Source organism: Cervus canadensis, chromosome 3, assembly GCF_019320065.1.
Source record: "Cervus canadensis isolate Bull #8, Minnesota chromosome 3, ASM1932006v1, whole genome shotgun sequence".
NCBI classification, from domain to species: Eukaryota; Metazoa; Chordata; class Mammalia; order Artiodactyla; family Cervidae; genus Cervus; species Cervus canadensis.
The window spans coordinates 47,970,518-47,991,468 of NC_057388.1; the positions used below are offsets into that span (position 1 = coordinate 47,970,518).

Here is a 20,951-nt window from a genome sequence, read left to right on the forward strand (position 1 = left end):
CTGAAGTCATTTAAGTAGTAGGCCTGAGTAGAATTACAACCCAAATCTTCTAACTCTATCATGCTGGCACCTTAATCTGAGAAGCTCAAAGTATTTTAGTAGTTACTACTAAGTGTAAATGTGATGATACTACCATTTGACTTGAATGAATCCCATTTTTGCAAAAGTGCTGCGAGAGGGAATTCTTTTTTGAAAGCTCCCTGCTTCTGCACTGCCCGATGGGATGCGTTCGAGTGCACGCATGTACTTAGTCGCTCAGTCGTGCCCAACTCGTTTGCGACACCGTGGACCGTAGCCCACCAGGCTCCTCTGTCCACGGGATTCTCCAGGCAAGAATACTGCAGTGGGTAGTCATTCACTTCTCCAGGGGATCTTCCCAACCCAAGGATGAAACCCAGGTCTCCTGCCTTGCAGGCAGATTCTTTACTATCTGAGCAGTCTTCAAATCACAGTTAACAGCACTGCAGGTGATCAGGTGATCACACAATTTTAAGAGAATGCATTTCCACAACCTCATCATCCCAAAGTACTCCTTCCTAAAGTTAATCGCTTGAGAATTTGCTTGCTGTTTGTCATTTCTCTTTCCTACTTTCTGCTTCTCCCCTCAGAGAAGAGGCAGCCTTCTCACCAGTGCTAAGTTTAGCTAGACTGCCCTTTCTGGAGTGTAAAAAGCTCCATGATACAAACATGGGGAACATAAGAGAATGATTTTCTCCTGAGAGTGGATCTCATAAAAGCAAAGCCAGAAATACTGAAGGAGCTAACATCGTGTTTCACCAGGTTTCAAAGTGATGGCATCTATGTGTTCTGTCATCTCAGAATCAGACTTCAGAGATGAATTGAAGGACAAGTTATGTTAATTAACTTATTATTTATATAATTTTAGTAATTTAATAAATTAATACAAATTATTATCTGCATTTTAAAGTTACATTTTCCTGATATAAAGCAAGTAATATTTATCTGATTGATTTAGCAATGAGACCTGACTCTACAAATTCATTTATTTTCCACGAAATTGAAAGTACTGAAATGGCAGCTCCAAAGTTTTGACAAAAATCCATTTAACATATGAAGACACTATAGACAAGAATTACATCCTTTACCACCACTTAAACCTATGTTGAAAATTCATAAGTCAACTTAAAATGTATCAGAGGTATACAGATTTTCAGTACTATCAAAACTTTAGGGCATATATAAGCAATTAAGGTTTAAGACTACTGCTTGAATTCTTATGAGATGGATGGCTAACATCTCTTTCAGTCATCAGATAACTAAAGTGGTGAGTGGTGAGTGGCTAGGTGAATGTATAAAGGATATCCTCGATAATGTGGGCAGTGCAGACTGTTAAGGGGCTCATGTTCCATGCTTAGAAATAGGACTTTTATCCAATAAACACTTGGACCAATGGAAGGTTGCTTTTACTTTAATTTACCTTAATTTTAACTCCTGATCACAGAAGTAAAAAACTTACTTCAGAAAATTTGGGAAACAGATAAAAGCAGCAAGAAGAAAAGAGGAATCAGCTGTAGTCAACACTGAGAAGAAATCATGTTTAACATTTCAGTGAGATCCCTCTACTCCTTCACATATATGTAAAATCATATATAATTTTACAACATTAAGGAAAAATTATACATGAGCTTTGTGATCTTCTTTTTCTGACTTACAATATAAATCATAAATATTTTCACATACCATTAAACATTCTTTTTAATATAATTTTAAGTTGCAGGATAGTATCAAAGAGTATGGATAAACTATAAATACTAACAGTTCTCATTTTTTACATTATATGATTTTCTTTTTAACTTAATAATTCTGTGATGTGTGTACTTTGATATAAATCTTGGAAATCTGTTTTTTTTTAGTATAAATTTCCACAAGGGAAATTTCCAGAGCAAAGGTATAGCAAACATTCCAAGACTTTGGAAAAGTAGTTTCAAATTCTCTTCCATCAGGGTATGAGAGTGCTAGATTTCAGGAACCATCATCAACAATGTTGATTTCCGATTTGGGATTTGTTTTGTTTTGTTGTTCTGGTTTTTTTTGTTCTGTAAGTGAAAATGGAATCTCAGTACTGATCTTATTCTTATTTATTTGATCCCTACTATGGCTAAACATTTTATGTGTTTACAAGCTCCTTGTAGTTGTGAAAGAAATGATTATGGTATCCTTTATTTCAGTCTCTGTCTCATGTTCTCAACTAGCTGCATAATAATTGATAAATTATGACATTCTGAGCTTTAGGCTCCTGGACTGTTGAGGATCTTAAGTAAGGTAATATAGATGAAAGTATTTTGTATACAATAAAGCAGTAGTCCATTTTTTTCATTAGAAACAAGATGGTGAGTAGAAAAAACATTTAGAGTCAAAGAAGCCTACGCTGACTTTTATGTTCTAACCAGTTGTATAACCTTATTCTAGTTACTTAAATTCCCTAAAGCTCAGCTTCCTGATATATAAATAGAAATTGTTCCTACTCACAGGTGTGAAGTGAGGGAAGAGTCATATATAATTCATCAGGGACATGCCTCTTGAGTCACTGGGTGAATGGTGAAATCATCAAATGAGGCAGAGAAGACACTGGAAGAAGCGGGTTTATGAAGCTTGGGAAGTGATAAATGTGAAGTGTTTGAGGACCTTGCAGGGAATTTGGAAATAATGTATGAAGTTCAGGAAAGAAACTGGGGCTGAAGATTTGCCTTTGAGAGTCGTCAGCACATTGATGTCAGTTGAGCCTGGGCTGAGTCACCCAGAGAGAGCATGAAATACCAGAAGGAAGCCGAGGTGGGGACCCTATGGCCGATCGCCACTTAAGAGGCAGGCAGCCAAGACTGAGAAGTCTTGGTTGGAATATAAGATTACATGGAAAGAGTGGTTCACTAAAGCTAAGTTAAATAAATATTTCAAAAGAACAGTTTTAATGTGTTGGTAAAGACAGAATCCAGATTGCAGAAGGCAAAAGTCAAAAGATAAGGAAGTAAGAACAGTTTTAAAGGCAAAGGGAAGAAGAATGATAAGGCTTGGATGAGGGGGCTCCGGGGGGCCAAAAGTCAGAGAAGAAATATCTTTAACTTGAAAATATTTAGATATTAAAAGAAGTCAGTTGAAAAAAAAGAAATTGAGCTTGTAGAGAGAGAATAATTGCTGGCCCCATGTCCTGAGAAGACGAAGCAAGGTAACAACAGTTAAGGGCAGGGGGAAGCAAACATCCTTCTCTTAGAAAAGAAAGAAGGAAAATAATAATCTCCAGGGTGAAGAAAGAAGCTGTAAGCATTCATACATGCCGCTGTATATTTTATAGCATCTATATATTTTCTCTCTATGTTACAGAAGTCAAGGCCATCTGCTAGGGGTGAGCAGATCCTGGGAGAGATTGGGAGTTTCAGGAAACTGATAAAAATCTGGAATAGCTTTTAGGGAAATGGTAAAGAAAATTAAGTAAAGACAAATGAAAACACTTCCCAAGAAAGTTTACAGGCCCATTTGAAGTTGAAACAGTGACTGTATAAAACTTATAACTGACTAGAGTATTTCATTTTCCCAGATAGCACTCCCTTCATCAAAGCAGTCAAGTGAATGTCTTATAGCAAATGATTCGGTGAAAAGGGAATTGAGGGGTGCTGCTGTAGGAACAACTGAAGTGACTGGTGGAGGTTAAACCAGGAGGAGTCCAAAAGGGAGAACTAAGGAGACTAGAAATTTTCATGAAATTGGAAGGCAGTAAAGATGGGATTAACAGACTGAGAGAGCTAGGATTAGGAAATTCTAAACTGAGAAAGAGATCCCAGAGCAGGACATTTCCAAAGTGGAGTAAGTCTCAGCACTCACCAAGCTCAGCATATGAGCATGAGAGGAAGCTTCCGAAGAAGTAACTGTAAATAGAATTTCTGAGGACAGTATTGGAAGGATTTCTCATGTGGGTGCTGAAGTCTTAGACACAATGACAGAAGTTTAACCAGCACGACTGTCCTGGGTAAATATCATCAAGGATTGTCCAGAATTTGCTAGGTGATGGTGAGAGTCTGGAGGATGAGAATATAGCCAGATGGAAGGTTCAGTGAAAGGGTTGTAGACTGGGGCATTTGGTCCAAAACCTAGCTTCATCCCTTGCCTGGTACGTGAGCTGAGCCAGGTCCTATAACCTTACTAAGCCTCCATTCCCTTATCAGCAAAATGGAAATATTAAGATTACATCATAGGAATGTTGTAAGAAATAAGACAAAATATGTAAAGTGCTTATCTAGTACCTGGCACATAGTAAGGGCTGAAGCATGCTATCTATTTTATTAGATGAAAGGAGTATGAGATGGAGATTAGAAAAACAATTGTCTGTATCGCCAAACTCCTTGCTTTTCTTTATGTCTAGAAGGGCATTTGAAATTCCTAAAATCAAAGAAGTAAAATCAATCTAATCCACACACTTCTCCATAATTTTTCTAGGCAGATAAAGAATTATTCTCTTACCTCTATCTTAAAAATAGAATTACAGTGAAGCCCTTAGGGTCAACTTACTTATATAAATAAAACCAGTATAAGATATTGTGAAATATGTAGAAATAGGACATTGGTTTCATAATGCCTGTGTTTACTCAACAGAAAAAGTGATAAGGAAAGAGGAACTCCACTGGTATTCTCAATAATCAAATATTAGTCCTTTAGAAGCTGAAAAATCATTAATAACATTTTTTCTGACAATAAGAAATGAGAATTTTTAATAGTGAATCAAAATAAGTGAAAATAGTAGAAAACAATACATAGGTCTATCCCATATACATCTTTATGTTTACTGGTATATGTAAAGCACGATGGACTGGAACTTGAGATCAGAGAGGGTAGCATTTACTGAGGAACTATTATGTGTGTGGTACTATGCTGAATATTTTCCATAAGTTATCTCAGTCAATCTTCACAACAACCTTGTAAGGTATATCTTAATATTCCCACTTTACAGATGGAGAACCAGAGGCTCCACAAAATTCAGTAACTTGCACTAGAGAGTAAATGGTGGAACCAGTACTCAATTCCAGCTCAGTTTGGCTCCAAAACCTATGAGCATGGCATTACTTCCTAATTTATTATGTGAAACAAATTACATGACTTAGAAAAACATGAAAAGGCCCATCTGTCATATTTAATATTCCTGGGCCTCTACCTCTTAAACTACAAAATAAGTGGAGTGATTCCTCTTTGAGTTCTAAGAATTCTATCATCATTCTAACTTTATTGCCCATTAAGATGAAAACGAGAATCACAAATAAGAAAAGCTTAAATATTTAGAGCAAACAAACAAAAGATTCTGACCTCCTCCCAGTAGGCTGTCACATTCTCCATCACTACATCTGTAGTTGTTAAGTTATATTCCAATGTCTTATATTCTTGCTTTTGTAAGAAATCCTGTTTATAAAAGAGAGCAAAAACATATTATATAACTAGGATAGTGTTAATACATTATTATATCTATTTAAACTCTAATAAGTGCTACATTTTGTATTTTATGAATTATACTAGAAATTTTTTCCTAAAAAATAATTCTATGTGTTCTAAAGTTAACTATCAAGTACTAGGATTCATTATATTAGAAATGCATTTAAATGTGACATTTTATAGAACTTATTTATACATTAAATTTTAACATACCACTGACTCATCCTTGTACTAGACTACATGTTACCCTTAGTAATGAATTCATAAAGCACACCTGAACTACCCACTAACTGCCTCAACTCAACACTGAGAGAGAGAAAACTCGTACTTTCATCTTGATAGCATCCTCCTTTTATTAGGTCTATGGTCCACCATTGGCAAACTCTGATAGTGGTTTAGTTGCTAGATCTTGGACCACTCTTGCCATCCCATGGACGGCAGCCCACCAGGCTCCTCTGTCCATGGGATTTTCCAGGCAAGAATGCTGGAATGGTTTGCCATTTCCTTCACCAGGGGAATCTTCCTGACCTAGCGATCAAGCCCGGGTCTCCTGCACTGCAGACAAACAAACTCTTTACCGACTGAGATACCAGGGAAGTCAAACTCTGGCCTAGGTTAAATAATGGCAGAACTACCTTAAAGTGGCTCACCCTTCACCCTCATTTTTTTAAATTATGGCACAGTGATTTATTTTCTGGATTAAATATTTACATATATATCAAAACAGTATAATAAAACATTTTGAATTGTATATTAATTCTAAAAATTATAACCACATCCAAGTTCCTGGTGATGATTCTGTTAGCTTAGCATAAGTTGAGTCTTATTACCTTATGGACTTTAGAACTTCTCTTCAAAATTAACAGCTACGTCAGCATGCTGAAATTTTAAGGTAATTAATGTGGCATACAATGTCATTCTCATCCATCATACTGTTCAGAAAAATACTTGGAAAAGTTTAAGGTAAACATTCCTAGCATTAGCTAGAAAATTTTATAACTTTCTGATGAATCTGCCACCATGATTTTGCACATTTGCCAAGTTCATTAGAACCATTCTATTGATTGATTACTTGAATAATAATCTCCAGAATACAGAAACAATATCTTCTTCAATTTCTCTGACTGAAATCTCACAGCCTTTCATTTTATTTCACTAGGCTTTACAAGGGCTTGTTGAACCACATACAGACATCAAGAGAGGAAATACTGTGCATCAAACAGGTCCAAGGCCAAGAATGCATCTCTAGAGATGCAAACTCTAGAGAGTTTGCTCATGACAAAAGTTCTAAACTGTTCTAAATTCATTGAGTCAGATGACCCATTTTGGTACACTACCTGTATTTTGTTTATTGCTCCAAGAGAATCATACCAAGTTTGTACAGCCCAGGGGAACTGCCGAGTAACTGCCATGCGCAAAACGATGCAGAATGAGATGGTTGTGAATATTTTTCGAAGGATGATTCCTCTGAGCAGTGCATAAGGAAGCACAGATAAAAATACCACAAAGAACCCTGAGAAGAAGAAGGCTGAGCTATTGAGGTATCTCACATAGGCTGCCTTCCGGGTAAGTTTCAGTTCTGTTCTAAAAAAAAAAAAAAAACAAATAGTAAGATTTGGGGTGTTTATATACTTTCCAAAAATATCAGGCATCTTGGAATAAAAAATCTGAACATAGACTCTCAAAAGCTTTCTGTGTTCTAATCCTGGTTCTACCCTACATGAGCTGTGTGACCTTAAGCAAGTTATTTAACCTCTCTGGGCTCAGTTATCTTATCTGAAAGGGGGGTAAATGATAATGAATATACCAGCATATAATACCTATAAATATTATTTTTAAATAATCTCAATGATTATTACCAGAATTATTACATTATTTTTATATCTTCATTTACATTATTATTAATTTGTAGATTAATGAGACTAGTAATTTTTTATTGGTTGATTGGTGTTTTAAGTATTTAAGTACAGATATGAGAATAATGTTGAAAGATTTATAGAAGGAAAAGACAATTCTGGGATTCCCTAATGGATTGTCAACATTTTAGAAGTTCTGGATTGGCTTTGGAGACCCTTAAAAATAACATATGAGCCAAAGAGGAGTGGTTCTCAAGGCTTAGCACAGGTAAAAATCACCTGAGAAACTTTTTAAAATGCAGAGTATCAGGATCACCATTCAGAGATACTGAGTCTGCACTAGGCCTCCACAATCTGCTTTTTAAAAAAGATTGCTGCTGGTAATTCTTGGAAAATTACAAGAGAATAGATATTGCATCCACCCTCTCTCCTTTCAGGATAATTATTTGCAATCATACTTTTTTTTTAGTCTGAAATGCAAATGTGAACTATTTTTTCAACACAAACAGAAGAGGTTTAAATGCACCAACAGGCAGGAAACAGGGAGTGCAGAGCTGGCAAGAACAGAGGACAATGCTTCCTCCGACCTTCATCTCACAGGATCATCAAAACTGAAGTCACCTGTGATCCTTCTGTTCAGCTCTTGTGACGGAAAGAGCAGAGATGAGACAGACAAGGAGAGCATGCTGGTGGGAGGGAGCAATAGCCGTGTCTGGCATTTGGGTGCTAGTTCCACATGCTTGTACAACTCAGAAAAGTTCTGATTCTCAAGTGGTAGAATTCAGAGGAAATCTTTTTTTCAAGTCTGAAAAAAAATGTAATCCTCAGCACTCTGATGAAGAAAATGAAGTTCAGTGCTCCCAACCTACATTGTGATTCCCAGTCTAACGTGGTTTAGCTTACCTATTTTAATTATTTGGCATTAAAGGCAGATAATGATTTTGGAATCTAACTGGGGTGTGACTCTCAGCTCTGCTGGTTATAGCTATGCCATCTTAAGCAAGTCACTCTTCCCTCTGTTCCTACAGAATCCACGTCTACAGAAGAGAAATGTAACATCTCCCTTGTGGAGCTGTCGCCACAATAAATAACAACACAGGAATCTGCACTTAGAACTTACCTGTCTCTCTCATCTTCAACTGAAAGAATACTGTTGGCTAGGCTTATATTTTTTTAACGCTAGAAAATGTTGATTACCAAAATGTTAATAAATTTGTCAAAACTGGTTTTGTATATTATAAACAGTTGAGGGAAATGAAGGAATGATACTACAAAAAAGAATAATGGGCTCAAGAACATGTATTGATATAAGAATCACCCAGAAAGCAGTACTCCCCATAATAATAACACTAACACTTTGAGCCATAAAAACATTTTATCTTATTATGATTAAAAAAAAATTGAAAGTGACTTTATTACCAGAGGGCAGTAAAGAAGTAGATTTTCAGAGAGCACTGCACAGCCTTTTGACCAGTTCAGCAGTGAACCTTGAGAGCTAACTCACTTGTTGAAGAGAAAAATTTCAACCAACTAAGCAGGATCTTTACGGATGTTTCTGGAAAGAAAATATAATTCCTTTCCTGGATTTGTCTTGAAAGGCATAATAAAAACAGGTGACCAATCATGTTTGGGCAATAAATAGTCTTTTACTCTTTCTATTTACATGGCAAAGGACTTACCATTTCAGCATCTCTTTTGTTGTTCCAATCACACACCTGCAGCTCACTTACCACTGTCTACTGGACTCAGCCTGAATCCCTGATAATCATACTTATATCCTCTAAAGTGGAATTCTTCTCTTTAGTATCTTTTCTTCCTACGAAACTCTCATGAGCTAATTCATTCTGAAATTATCTGCCCTTTAAGAGAAGATCTATGCACACTGAGTCTCCTAGAACCCTTTTTTAAATTGCAATTTGTAGAACATGGAACTTGACAAAAGAAAAATGGTCTTAGAGCTACAGAAATACCTTGGTTTATATCATGTCCACAATTTTCTCAGTAACAGTATCCCAGTCTGTGCCATACTCTTTTGCTGGCTATAATCTTTACTAATCAGTGAAAGAAAGGTTATCTGAGGCAAAACAAGACCAGGGTTCAAGATGGGTGCCAAGTACTGATTCTACTTCAGGCGGCAGCTTTCATTACTTGAATTGACTTTTCAAGTGGAGGGTTTATAGAACACAATTTATAGATATTACCCTGGCATTGCTCTTAAGCAAAGGAAGAACAAACGTATTTTAAACAAACAGAAGGGTTGTGGTTTTTTTTTTGGTTTGCTTTTCATGAGCCATAACATATAAATTAAGGAAGTTGTAATATTAGAGAATCATTTATTTGGTTCAGAGTTGTATCTTTTTTACTCTAGCAGTTCTATTTAAGGTTTCATTCAGTCTCTAGCATCATGATCATTAGTTTAGCCTATTAAGCAGCTGTAAACACAAATAGGCAGTTCTTTCGTAAGATATCCTTGTAGTGCAAAAATAGCTCCCCTACGTAAAATGACAGTCCCATGAAAATGACATTAGGCCACTAACACATGAACATTGACATAACTTAACACAACTATTTGGTTGTCAGAAATTTCAAATATGAGCTGAAGTCCACTGTGACATACTCATTTTAAATATGTTAAACCTTAATTGACTAATTCAACTGATATTAAAAATTTTGGAATGACTTACTGTCTTAGGTTTTCAATGATTTTTTCCATTGCTTCTTCCCAGCAGTATGCCTTAACCGATTGGATATTTTCAATAATTTCTGATGTAATCACCAGTCTTTCATTGATCTTTCCAGCTCTCTGATCTCTGTAAATTATTTCATCCACAAATCAAATACTTAGTAAAAATAAGTCAAACTGCCCACTAAGAACTGCCCAAGCTTTTAAGAAAAGCCACATTTCCTTTATTAAACTGATGGATGTTTATTTTATTATCAAATACACAGTAACAAAAATAGTAACTATCAATCAGTAAATGCCTCCCATGTGCAGACACATGTATTAGATGTATGTCATATATATACTATGCCTAATTCTCTGAGGGAGGTGATTATCTCATTTTAAAAATGAAAAAAAAAAAAAAAACAGAAACACAAAGGTTGAAGCAGCTTGACACAGGTCATATATCTAGTAAGGTGCAAAGTGGGATTCAAACTAAGAACTATTTGACTCCAAAATTTGAACACTTTCTATCACACTCTAGCTGGCAAACTCAAGAAGTCCTCTTTCATAAGCAGTGATTGGAATCACTGAATCATTCAGTAATAAAAAGCCACTAAGGCTGTGGTGTGATGATTCTTGGACCAGAGTAGAAAAAGCCTATGAACTTTACCTAAAATGTATGCATTCCTTCCCATTCACATAAGTGTTTTATCCATTGTATCTAAAACTCTGATGTGCAAAAAAAGCAAAATGGATGGTAACATACTTGTAAAGAAATTCTATAGACTGGCAAGTAAAAAAATGTACCATTGATACAGAAAGTATTCTTTATATCAAGGTCTCCAATCTCCAGGATCTAATGTCTGATGATCTGAGGTGGAGCTGATACAATAATAACAGAAATAAAGTGCACAATAAATGTAATGTGCTTGAATCATCCTGAAACCATCCTCTCCCCCAGTCCACGGAAAAACTGTCTTCCACGAAACCAGTCTCTGGTGTCAAAATGGTTGAGGACCACTGATAACATCATGAAAATGTTCCTTTTTGCGACACCTAGTAAGAAGATCATGGTTCAGTACCCAGAGAAGTTCTGGTTTTACCTGAGTGGGCTAGTATGTTATACATTCTGCCTAATCCTTCTGACAGCCGAAGGGAGATGATTACTTCATTTTAAAGATGAAAAAACCAGAAACACAGTGGCAGAAGCAGCTTGACACAAGTCATATAACTAGTAAGAATGGAATCTGGGTTTCACACTATTTAAAGAGTTTCTACCTGTACTTCATCATCATTTTCCCTAATCCGGCTTGAAGAAATGCGAGGACTACAAGGAAAGCAAGCCCACAGAAGGTGAAGGCCTGCAACAACTCCCAGAGCAGCCCCATCAGCAGCGTCACTTGGAGAGGAGCGATCCACACGAAATGTGCCAGTGCAAGTCCCTGAAAAATAAAATCACAGTGAAAACTATGGACATTTTATCCTCCATCCCCAAACAAAGAGAAAATCAAGAATAGGAGAAAGAAATCAAGCACAGTGAGCTCATACAATCATGGCTCTGAATGCACTAAAATCTAGGTGTTCATTATACAGGGCACACAGCAATGTGCTTCAACATTCTACACAGGGACTAGGAATTCCCCCCAAACTAACTTCAAGTCACTGTGATTTTTTCCAGTGGATATGTGTGGTGATTGCATATCTTAAGTACCATGTCTAGAGTACTTTCAGTAACTTACTCCTCTGTGAATAAAGCAAGAGCCGTGACACAGAACATGAGAGGACAAGACTCTCCTGAATTTCAGTCTATACAGTTGCACAACCCTATTATCTGACCAAATACTCAGAAAACAACATTCACACTCAATTCAAAAGTAAATTACTTAGCATCTGCTGAGAGTTCGATAGCATGCTAAACACTAGAAATGCAAAGATAAGCACATTATGTATAAAACACATAATCTGTCCTCAAGGACCTTGAATTTTATTGTGAGAGAAGACAGCCCTAAACAAGAATTTCTCAGAGTATCATACTCAGCCAAAGTAAATAACTGATTTAAATGATTACAATGAAACAAGATCTGATAAGGATTTAATTTTGAAAAACCACACCAAATAAAAAGCCAGCTGAGGTGTCCTTGAGTTGTCTGGTTCTGCAAGATCCCAAAATGGCACTGTGCTACACAACTTAGCCTTCTCGGTTTTCAGATATAGGGAAGGTAGGAATGCTTATCACTTAACCACTCATTAATTATCTGACCCAGAAAATCTTTGGGGTTGTATGATTTATAACAAAGGTGCATAAAAGAGTAAATCAGTAGGTACATACTTCATCAAATTTGTTCAGGTTGTTGGAAAGGAGACTAACAAGTTGTCCAATACTTATTTTATCTAGAACACGGCTTGATAGCTTCAAAGTCTAAAAGGAAATGGGAAGTTAGATGATGTCACTGCACAGTAGACAAATATATTTATAAGCATCTTATAATACAGCTGAGGAATTAGGTAACTATGCATGCATTTTTTAAGTAAACCTAATAAAATTATCTTATGTTCATTTAATTTAGTATCTTCTCAGATTTATAAATATTTCTCTTTACAACAAATATTATACTGGCATGCCTCTACTTACATTATTTTACACTATCTAGAGAGTGTTAACAATTGTTTCTAGTCCAAAATGGGAAAAATATTGTACTTAAATATTCATTTATATACTGCAGAGGTTTGCTTGTTGTTTTTTTACTTTTGTTTGTTTTTATTACAGGTGGGACTAAAGGCAAGTGAAATTTGAGATTAAAACCTTGGTCTCATAGGGAATTATTTTCAATATCTTGTAATAACCTATAGTGGAAAAGAATCAGGAAAGAAAAGATATATATATATCTGCATCACTTAGCTGTATACTTGAAACTAACACAATAATGTAAGCCAATATATTCAATAAAATTTTTTAAAATAAAATCTTGACCTTAAATTTTTCATGCACTCTATGGTGACTATTGAATAAAATTACAGTTAAAGTCAATACAAGTATATTATAAATAATTATTAATAATTATTTGAAAGATTACATTAACAACAAAAAATTCTTAAATTTTACAAAGAAAAATACATCCATATATACAAAACAGGATTATTAAGTAGATAAATTAATTATTATTATGAGAGATCACAGGCACACTTCGCCTACAAAATTTAATATGAATTGGCTTTGACTGAAGAGTACCTATCTAATATTTGCTTCAACTGAATCTCTCACATATGTATTGAGCACTTAAACACAAATCACTATATTCAGGGTTTCAGGGATTATTATTAAACAAAATTATTACCTCAAGACACCTAATAAATACATAACTAAATATGATAAACTAGTTAAAGGGAGTGGAATATAACAGGGTAGTTAAGAGAAAGTTTATATATCTGGTTATAAAATCTGCAAATATTTCATTGAGGGAGAATTTAAGACGGTGTGGAATAATAGATAGTGTTTAGATAAGCACAGATAAAGAAGGAACAAAGCAGTTAATTCCAAATGCTATTAGGGTAATATGTGAGAAGCAGGGTCCATTGAGCTTGATGATACATGATTTAGTAACATACTCAGTCTCAGGTGACCTGAGTTCTATAGTGCTTAACATGGAATGTACGTGCACAATAAATACTCAGTGAATATCTACTCATTATATAGTTATCTTTCTCAAAATTCACAGGCAAAGTTCAACCTCGTATGCATTTTGGTTCATTATTTACAATCTAATTTGAATGTATCATGTTGCAGATTTTGGAACAAAGAAAATGATGCTCTATTACAAAATCTGTAATAATCTGGGACGAATTAGTGGCTGCCTGCCACATGGATGAAACTGGTCAGACAAGGCACTAGTTAACTTCAGTGACCAAACCACAGCTGCATGGAGATGCAATTGTATTCTTAGATGATGATGTCAATGCAGGTCAGTAGGTATGGCTAGAGCGGTAAAGCAAACTGGGTAAGAACACATATAAACAATGTTGAGAAAGGACAGACATAGCTTCCAACTTTTCATTAATGCATTCTGGGTTTGAAGGAACATATATTGCTGTATTTGTGCTAAACATAAGAACTAATCCACAAACTAAACAGCTCTTTCTTTGACCTCCCTTTCCCTTTAGCCCCAAGCCTTCATGTCTCTCTTTCTATGTAACACAATTTGACTTGCAACATTATTTCAGTACTTATCTTATGTTCTTTAGTAATTGGAAAACCCTTAACTTCAAGGGGGAAGACCAGGTGGCACAGTGGTAAAGAATCTGCCTGCTAATGAAGGAGACATGAGATGTGGGTTTGATCCCTGGGTAGGGAAGATCTCCTAGAGTAGGAAATGGCAACCCTCTTCAGTATTCTTGCCTGGAAAATTCCATGGACACTGGAATGTGGCAGTTCCATGGGTCATAAAGAGCTGGACACGACTTCAAGGATTATGACTTATCTACTTTAGAAATTCTGAAGCAGTTCTTGTGCAATGTTCTATATTTTTTAGGCCTTTAGTTTATGAAAATATTTTATTCATAAAATAGGAATAATAGTTTCTACCATATAGAGTTTTGAGGAAGATCAAATGAAATGATATACCTAAATCACTTAGAAGTTTGTCATGAACATCAGTTATCATTATAATAATCACTTTTATAAATATTTTTAAACTGGATTCAACTTTCTTTGATATGCATCTTGTCTAAATTCTATCTTCTAAATGATACCTAATAATTTATTCACTTATATAAAATTTCTGAGTCAAGATAAGATTTTTATTGATTTATCACCCATGCTTTCCTGGTGATGACTTGTGAACTGATGAGACTGCAGCTGGGGTGATCTGGTTAAACTGTGGACTCAGTTTTTTACTTGTGCATCCATAAAAGGTCTTTTTGAACACTAATGTATAACCATCAAGGCTTTACACCACCACTGACCTTGCATGTATATTATAGAAATGTTAATGGGTTATTTGTAGAGGGAATTTCAGGTCCACAGCTCTTATAAGTCAAATATATAAAGTTTTTATATTGGGTGAAGAAGAAAGAGAAGAAGGGTAAAGAAAATAACCAAAATAACCAACAACTATCTATAAAAAAAAAAGAAATCTTTAATCTTGGTAAATCAAAGAGTCACACATAAATCAGGCTGGTGAACGCATGAGTTATTGTGTCACTAAGATGACCTTAAATTGTATTTTAAGGTAAGAAAGTCCTTTTATTTTCCCACTGTGATGCATGGCATGCAGGATCTCAGTTCCTCAATGAGGGATCAAACCCTGGTCCCATGCAGTGGAAGTGCAGAGTCTTAACCACTGGATCACCAGAGAAGGCCTGGTAAGGCAGTCTTAATTTGAATTCACCCAAAGCATGGTTTAGCAACTTGGGCTTTAAACTTGACAATGCATATGGAAAAGTAGAAAGGTTCTTATGGTTGCCGTGTATGTGTTATTCCAAAATTTTTAATTTCCAAGACTTAGGTTGACAAAAATCTAACTCAAAATAAGGCAGTGGATACTATCATTGTGTCATAACTAGTTAAAAATAGTGCTAAGTCATGTCCAACTCTTATGATCCCATGAACTGTAGCCCGTCAGGCTCCTCTGTCCATGGGCTTCTCCAGGCAAGAATACTGCAGTGGGTTGCCATGCCCTTCTTCATGGGAACTTCCCAACACAGGAATTGAACCCATGTCTCCTGCATTGCAGATAGATGCTTAACCGACTGAGCTATGCAGGAAGCCCCATAACTAGTTAAGATAGAAATATCAATTGCTTGGTTGATCAATAACAATTACACACTATATTCTGGTTATGGTACATAAAGACAAATGGCATTTTACCATAAGACGATATTTTGTCAGTGACTTTTATGCACAAAGCAAGAATCATTTCAACAGGGAGCCATGGATTCCAAAAACTGATGATATGGAAAAAACAAAAATGAGGTCTAAAATACAGGCAGTTTACAGAAGTACTCGATAATTATTAGTTGAAGGGAAGTAGCAAGGAAAAATTAGAAATATTCATTATTGCTGCCATTTATTTCACAGCCCTACAAAACTGAGTTTAGCATTTATCCCTTACTTGTACTAGTGTAGCATTTAAAACACGATGCCACTAACAAGTAGCATAAAGACTGTGCAAGGAAGTATTACCTTCTTATAAATTAAACTAAACATAGCTATTCTCATCTGCATTCCAATGTGATGGAGACCAAAAATGGCTGGGTGCAGGAGCAGCGTCCTCACGATAAAGAGAAGGCATAAGCCTATGCCTAAGTAAATGGCGATAGAGCGTTCCACCTTGTTATCTGGGTCATAGGAAGCTATGATTCTTCCCAGTAAGAGAGGTTGGACTGCTTTGGTGACTTCCTGCAGAAGACAGAAAACAAGAGAAATGAAATTTTATTTTTCGTTCATAAAATGCCCTCACAATTTCAACACAAGAAGTTTCATCTTTACAGGAGGATTTAAAATGGGCTTACACAGAGGGCCATGCCATATGTGAAACTCTTGATGTCCTTTGTAATATCTTTATACTATGAAATAAGACTTTATTTAGGTTTTAGCAAAAGTCATTTGGAAACATTTATGTATGAGGTGCTTTTTTTTTTTTTTTTTTACTAAAAGTATACAGTGGCCATAAAGTAACGGTGCCATTTCTGAAGTAGTGTGTTAATTGGTAACATCTACGTTGCACTTAACAATTTGTAAAATATTTTTCATTTGATTTTTATGACAACTTCAGGAGTCAGAGTAGGTATTATTAGTTTCACAGTGCAGATGAAAAAACTGAAGCCAAAGAGACCAAGTGATTGATATGATTTCAAAACAGAACTCTCAAAAGCACTTTGAGTGACAGAACGAACACCAGAATGAACAGCTTCTTGAGACAACTACATAAAGGGGAGTTGGCAATAGCAGGGAGGAGCAAAAAGGCACTGGTGCTATTTACAGTCCAAAGCTGTATCCTTCCTAGTCTGGGATAGGTGGTGCCTTTTAGGAAGAAGTGTGTCAAAAAATTGCAGCCTCAGGCCAGTTTCCAACAATTCATCAAGGGCTCAAAGGTCTATGAGTTAACAAGGAGAGACCAAAGTTGTGTTTTCCAAATCCACTTCATCTGCTCTTCAACTGACCACTGAATCAAACTGTCCATCAAATCATTACTGCTTTGCCTGAATATGTAAGAATAGATTTGAACACATGGATTTGAATCCAGAAGATCTAAGTCTTAACCATCTTGCTAAATTGCCTTCAGAAGATAAAGACATAATCCCTCTTTTATGGTGGTCTAGTGAAATGGGGATCTGAGGCTAAACCTTGCCTGGAAATAACGTTATGCTAATTGAGTCCATTTCCAATGTATATTTTCAACCAGACAGCTCCTCCCCCCATTTTGCTCGGCATTACTCTCCCCCAGCCCATAATTTGCTCCATCCACCTCCGTTTTCTACAATGTCTTTTCTAAACCTCAGTGCCCAACCCCACCAGCCCTCTCATTCTCAACAGGCAAAGTGCTTTTCTATAATCACATCACCTCCACAAGCCATAAGCCATAGTGCCATCATTGACTGACAACTGGCTTTGTGTAGCTACTCATTCAATACTTGGTATTCTGTACCTCATTTCAAATTTACTATGTAGACCAAGGTTCTGAATGTAAGAAAAGGTTCAAACCTTTTTAAAAAGTTTCAAAACTAATTACAAACATGGAATATTAGAGTTCTCTCATCTCACATAGCCACATTTTAAGTTTGAATTGCAGCAAACAGACAGGTACTAAAAAAAAAATAAACAAACAAACATGCTAACAACCTACCCAGATAAACCAGGTAAATAGTTGGCCATATCTACTGAAAAGTCTATTTATCTTCCCAGGTGGCTCAGTGGTAAAGAAGCCACCTGCCAATGCAGGAGGCATAAGAGACGTTGAGAAGATCCCCTGGAGAAGGAAATGCAACCCACTCCAGTATTCTTGCCTGGGAAATCCCATGGACAGAGGAACCTGGTGGGCTGCAATCCACGGGGTCGCAAGAGAGACATGACTTAGCAACTGAGCACACATGCACACAGAAGAGTACTTTTTTTCTAAAAGGTAAATAAGTGCAGAAATCACCGCTTGTTGGCATGTACCACTTTATGCATGCTTTGTACTTTTGTTACATGTATATTCATTTTTACAATATATAGAATTGTTTTTGAGGATGTAAACTTTATGTAAATAGTATCATATTGTGCTTCTTGCAACTTTCTTTTAACTTTTTAAACACAGTTGTGTTTCTGACATGTAGCCCCCATGATACTTGTATATCCACCTCATTTACTCTAAGCACTGTTTACATGACATCCTGCGAATAAATCAGGATAAGTGCCCCACTGCCCTACACTGGGGAAGATGGGCTGTTCCCATTCCCAAACTAGTAAATCTGTGCAAGTGCTGCCCTGGCTATTTTTATTAAGTTCTACAGATTCATGCCAAACTTTCTCTAGAATAGATCATTCATTTCAAAATAATTCCTTAAACTATGAAAACTTACAGTCAACATGAACCTTAGATTTGAAACTACATGTATAAATATATCTGCAATACAAATATAATTTTCATGGTATGCTTATAGTGTCACTATTTCATCCTCAAACTTAATTTTATATCAGTATTTTATCCTAGAATTTTTCTATATTATGTCTATGTTCTTCATAGACAAATGTCAATGCCACATCTATACTGATTTATTTTTCCATTAATATTGAGTTTGCATTTGGTTAAAATGCTTTCTTGATTGCAGTCAAGAGGACTGAATTCACATGTGCCACCCATGTTGGATATACTGGGTGTGGCCATGAAGCAGAGAATAAGTTGGGAGCATTACCAGACATACCAGATTAAATGTCATTTCTTTTTCATTGTAAGACTTTAGCCAGAAGACTATGATGTGTGACAACTTTCCATGAATCCAGCTGCTTATATCATAATTAGCATAATCACCTTCCTCCTTTTTCCAGGACTAATAGATACTATTATAAAATATAGAACCACTGATAAAAACCACAATGCATATTTCTAAGGAGTGACTCTTATCTATGGAATGCTAAAAAAGAACACTCTGAGGGAAAAGAGAAATATTTTAGTAATTGAGCAGTACACAGAATTTTTAGAGTTAGAAATATATGGGTTTACGCAAGTTTTCTCCTACTGAGTAATTTGAACTAAAGTCCCTGCCACTGTATCACCATCATATTTTTTCCATAACCTGTCACCTCACAACAGAACTGTTTGCAGAATTGGAATTCAGTTGCGACTTATAACAAAATAAATAAGACTATGTTAATCTGATTCAGATACCTATTCTGCAGGTTGCATGACTGAATTAATTAGCTGTCACCTTGCCTCAAACAAAAAGAGAATATATTCATCCTTTGAACAACAATGGCTATTCCACAATGACATTGGTAGCATTACTCTGAGAGGGTACACGTTCACAGAAAAAAGAAAAGAAAAACGCAGAAAATTTTTGGTAGAGAAAATTTTAATAATTGGACCATCTGCCAACAGCAAAACATAAACCTCACTGCAACATGGAACCATCAACATTCAAGGACAAAATCAGCACTCCAGATGCATCCTCCTATAGTTTTCCATGCTCTGTTTTAAGCAGCATGTTCTCTAATATTTATAATGAAAGCACTTACAGACATCACCTGATTTTATTATTTGGAAGGGAAAACAATGGTAACTGATACCTAGGCTTAATCTATGTGTTCAGTCCTTTAAAAAACCATCCTGTAATGACTGGGAGAAACACAGTCCTCTATTCTTAGTTTGTGAAAGCTGTGTGAACCCTGTTACCAGACTATTTTCATTACACAAGAAAAGTCCCAATTTGCCACCATATAAAATAGTGCAAGCTGACTGAGGCTTGAATGTAATGAGGTAGAATGCAAATTTATTTAAAATTTAATAAAATATTTTATTTTTAATCAGACACAAATTAAGATGAAATTAAGAGTTCACTTAGATAATGGAAGAAGCCTGATACCAATCTTTAAGTCAGCATGACAAGGCAATAAACACTGAAGTGAGAGTCATGAAATCCAAGTTCTTATCCCAGCATGTCACCTGCACTCTGTCACCTTCGTCACTCCCCTCCTCTTGACAGTTTCCTCACTCATAAACTAAGTGGCGGAGCAAGCTTATCTTAAAGATCCCCTCCAGAGCTAATATCTCAGATTATATGATGAGTCCAGGGAATCCCACAACAGAGGCTGAGGAGTCCCTGCACAACTGACTGGCGCACACCCTGACGTCGCTGTGTGTGTTTTCTGCTCAGAGGGATGCAGGTCTGAATCGTGCGAGTTCAGAAGACCATCTGGGTAGAGGGGGTCAAGTTAGAGAACGGCACAAGTGACTACCTTCCTGCTGGGAATGTATATAGATTAGCCTCCCAGGAAAAAATTAGGAAGCCTGAAAATACCTCCTGGGAAATACATCTGGTCTCTCCTGGGATCCTCTAGACCTCAGCTTAAATGCACTGTACTTGAGTCTGAATCCTTTAGCCATTTTGTTCTATCTGCACACCTAGGACAGCATCAGATGCTTCTAGAGATATGAATGTCCGCTGGATAGTTAAACCAAGAAAGAAAGTTCTGGTGAAAATAGAAAACTTGGTTCATGCTTGCAATTATATTAAATTAATTAATCCCAAGATTACTTTAAAAATTATAACTGCAAATCCAAAGCATAGTTGATTCTAATACAGGAGGAATCAGTTGAAAAACCTCTAAGGTTACATTGTTTTCTATAGTGTGCACTAAAAAAACACACCAAAATAAAAATAGACAAAGAATATTAAAAGGCAATTTACACCCCTCAAAAACATGTATATATAAATACTTAATACATGTGAGTGCATGTTAAGTCATTACAGTTGTGTCTGACTCTTTGAGACCCCATGGCCTATAACCTGCCAGGCTCCTC

The 20,951-nt window shown here is 36.1% G+C and overlaps 1 protein-coding gene across 3 annotated transcripts in view; it reads right to left on the reverse strand.

The window, feature by feature from the left end:
• CFTR (CF transmembrane conductance regulator) overlaps nt 1-20,951 on the reverse strand; it is a 191,842-nt gene that overhangs the window by 131,202 nt on the left and 39,689 nt on the right. For all 3 annotated transcript variants that reach the window (XM_043463109.1, XM_043463107.1, XM_043463108.1), the window contains exons 4-9: nt 16,133-16,348; nt 12,284-12,373; nt 11,233-11,396; nt 9,974-10,099; nt 6,771-7,017; nt 5,311-5,403 (exon numbers count right to left, since the gene is read on the reverse strand). In XM_043463109.1, coding sequence (XP_043319044.1) covers nt 5,311-5,403; nt 6,771-7,017; nt 9,974-10,099; nt 11,233-11,396; nt 12,284-12,373; nt 16,133-16,348 — 936 coding nt within the window. The remainder of the gene's footprint in view (nt 1-5,310; nt 5,404-6,770; nt 7,018-9,973; nt 10,100-11,232; nt 11,397-12,283; nt 12,374-16,132; nt 16,349-20,951) is intronic.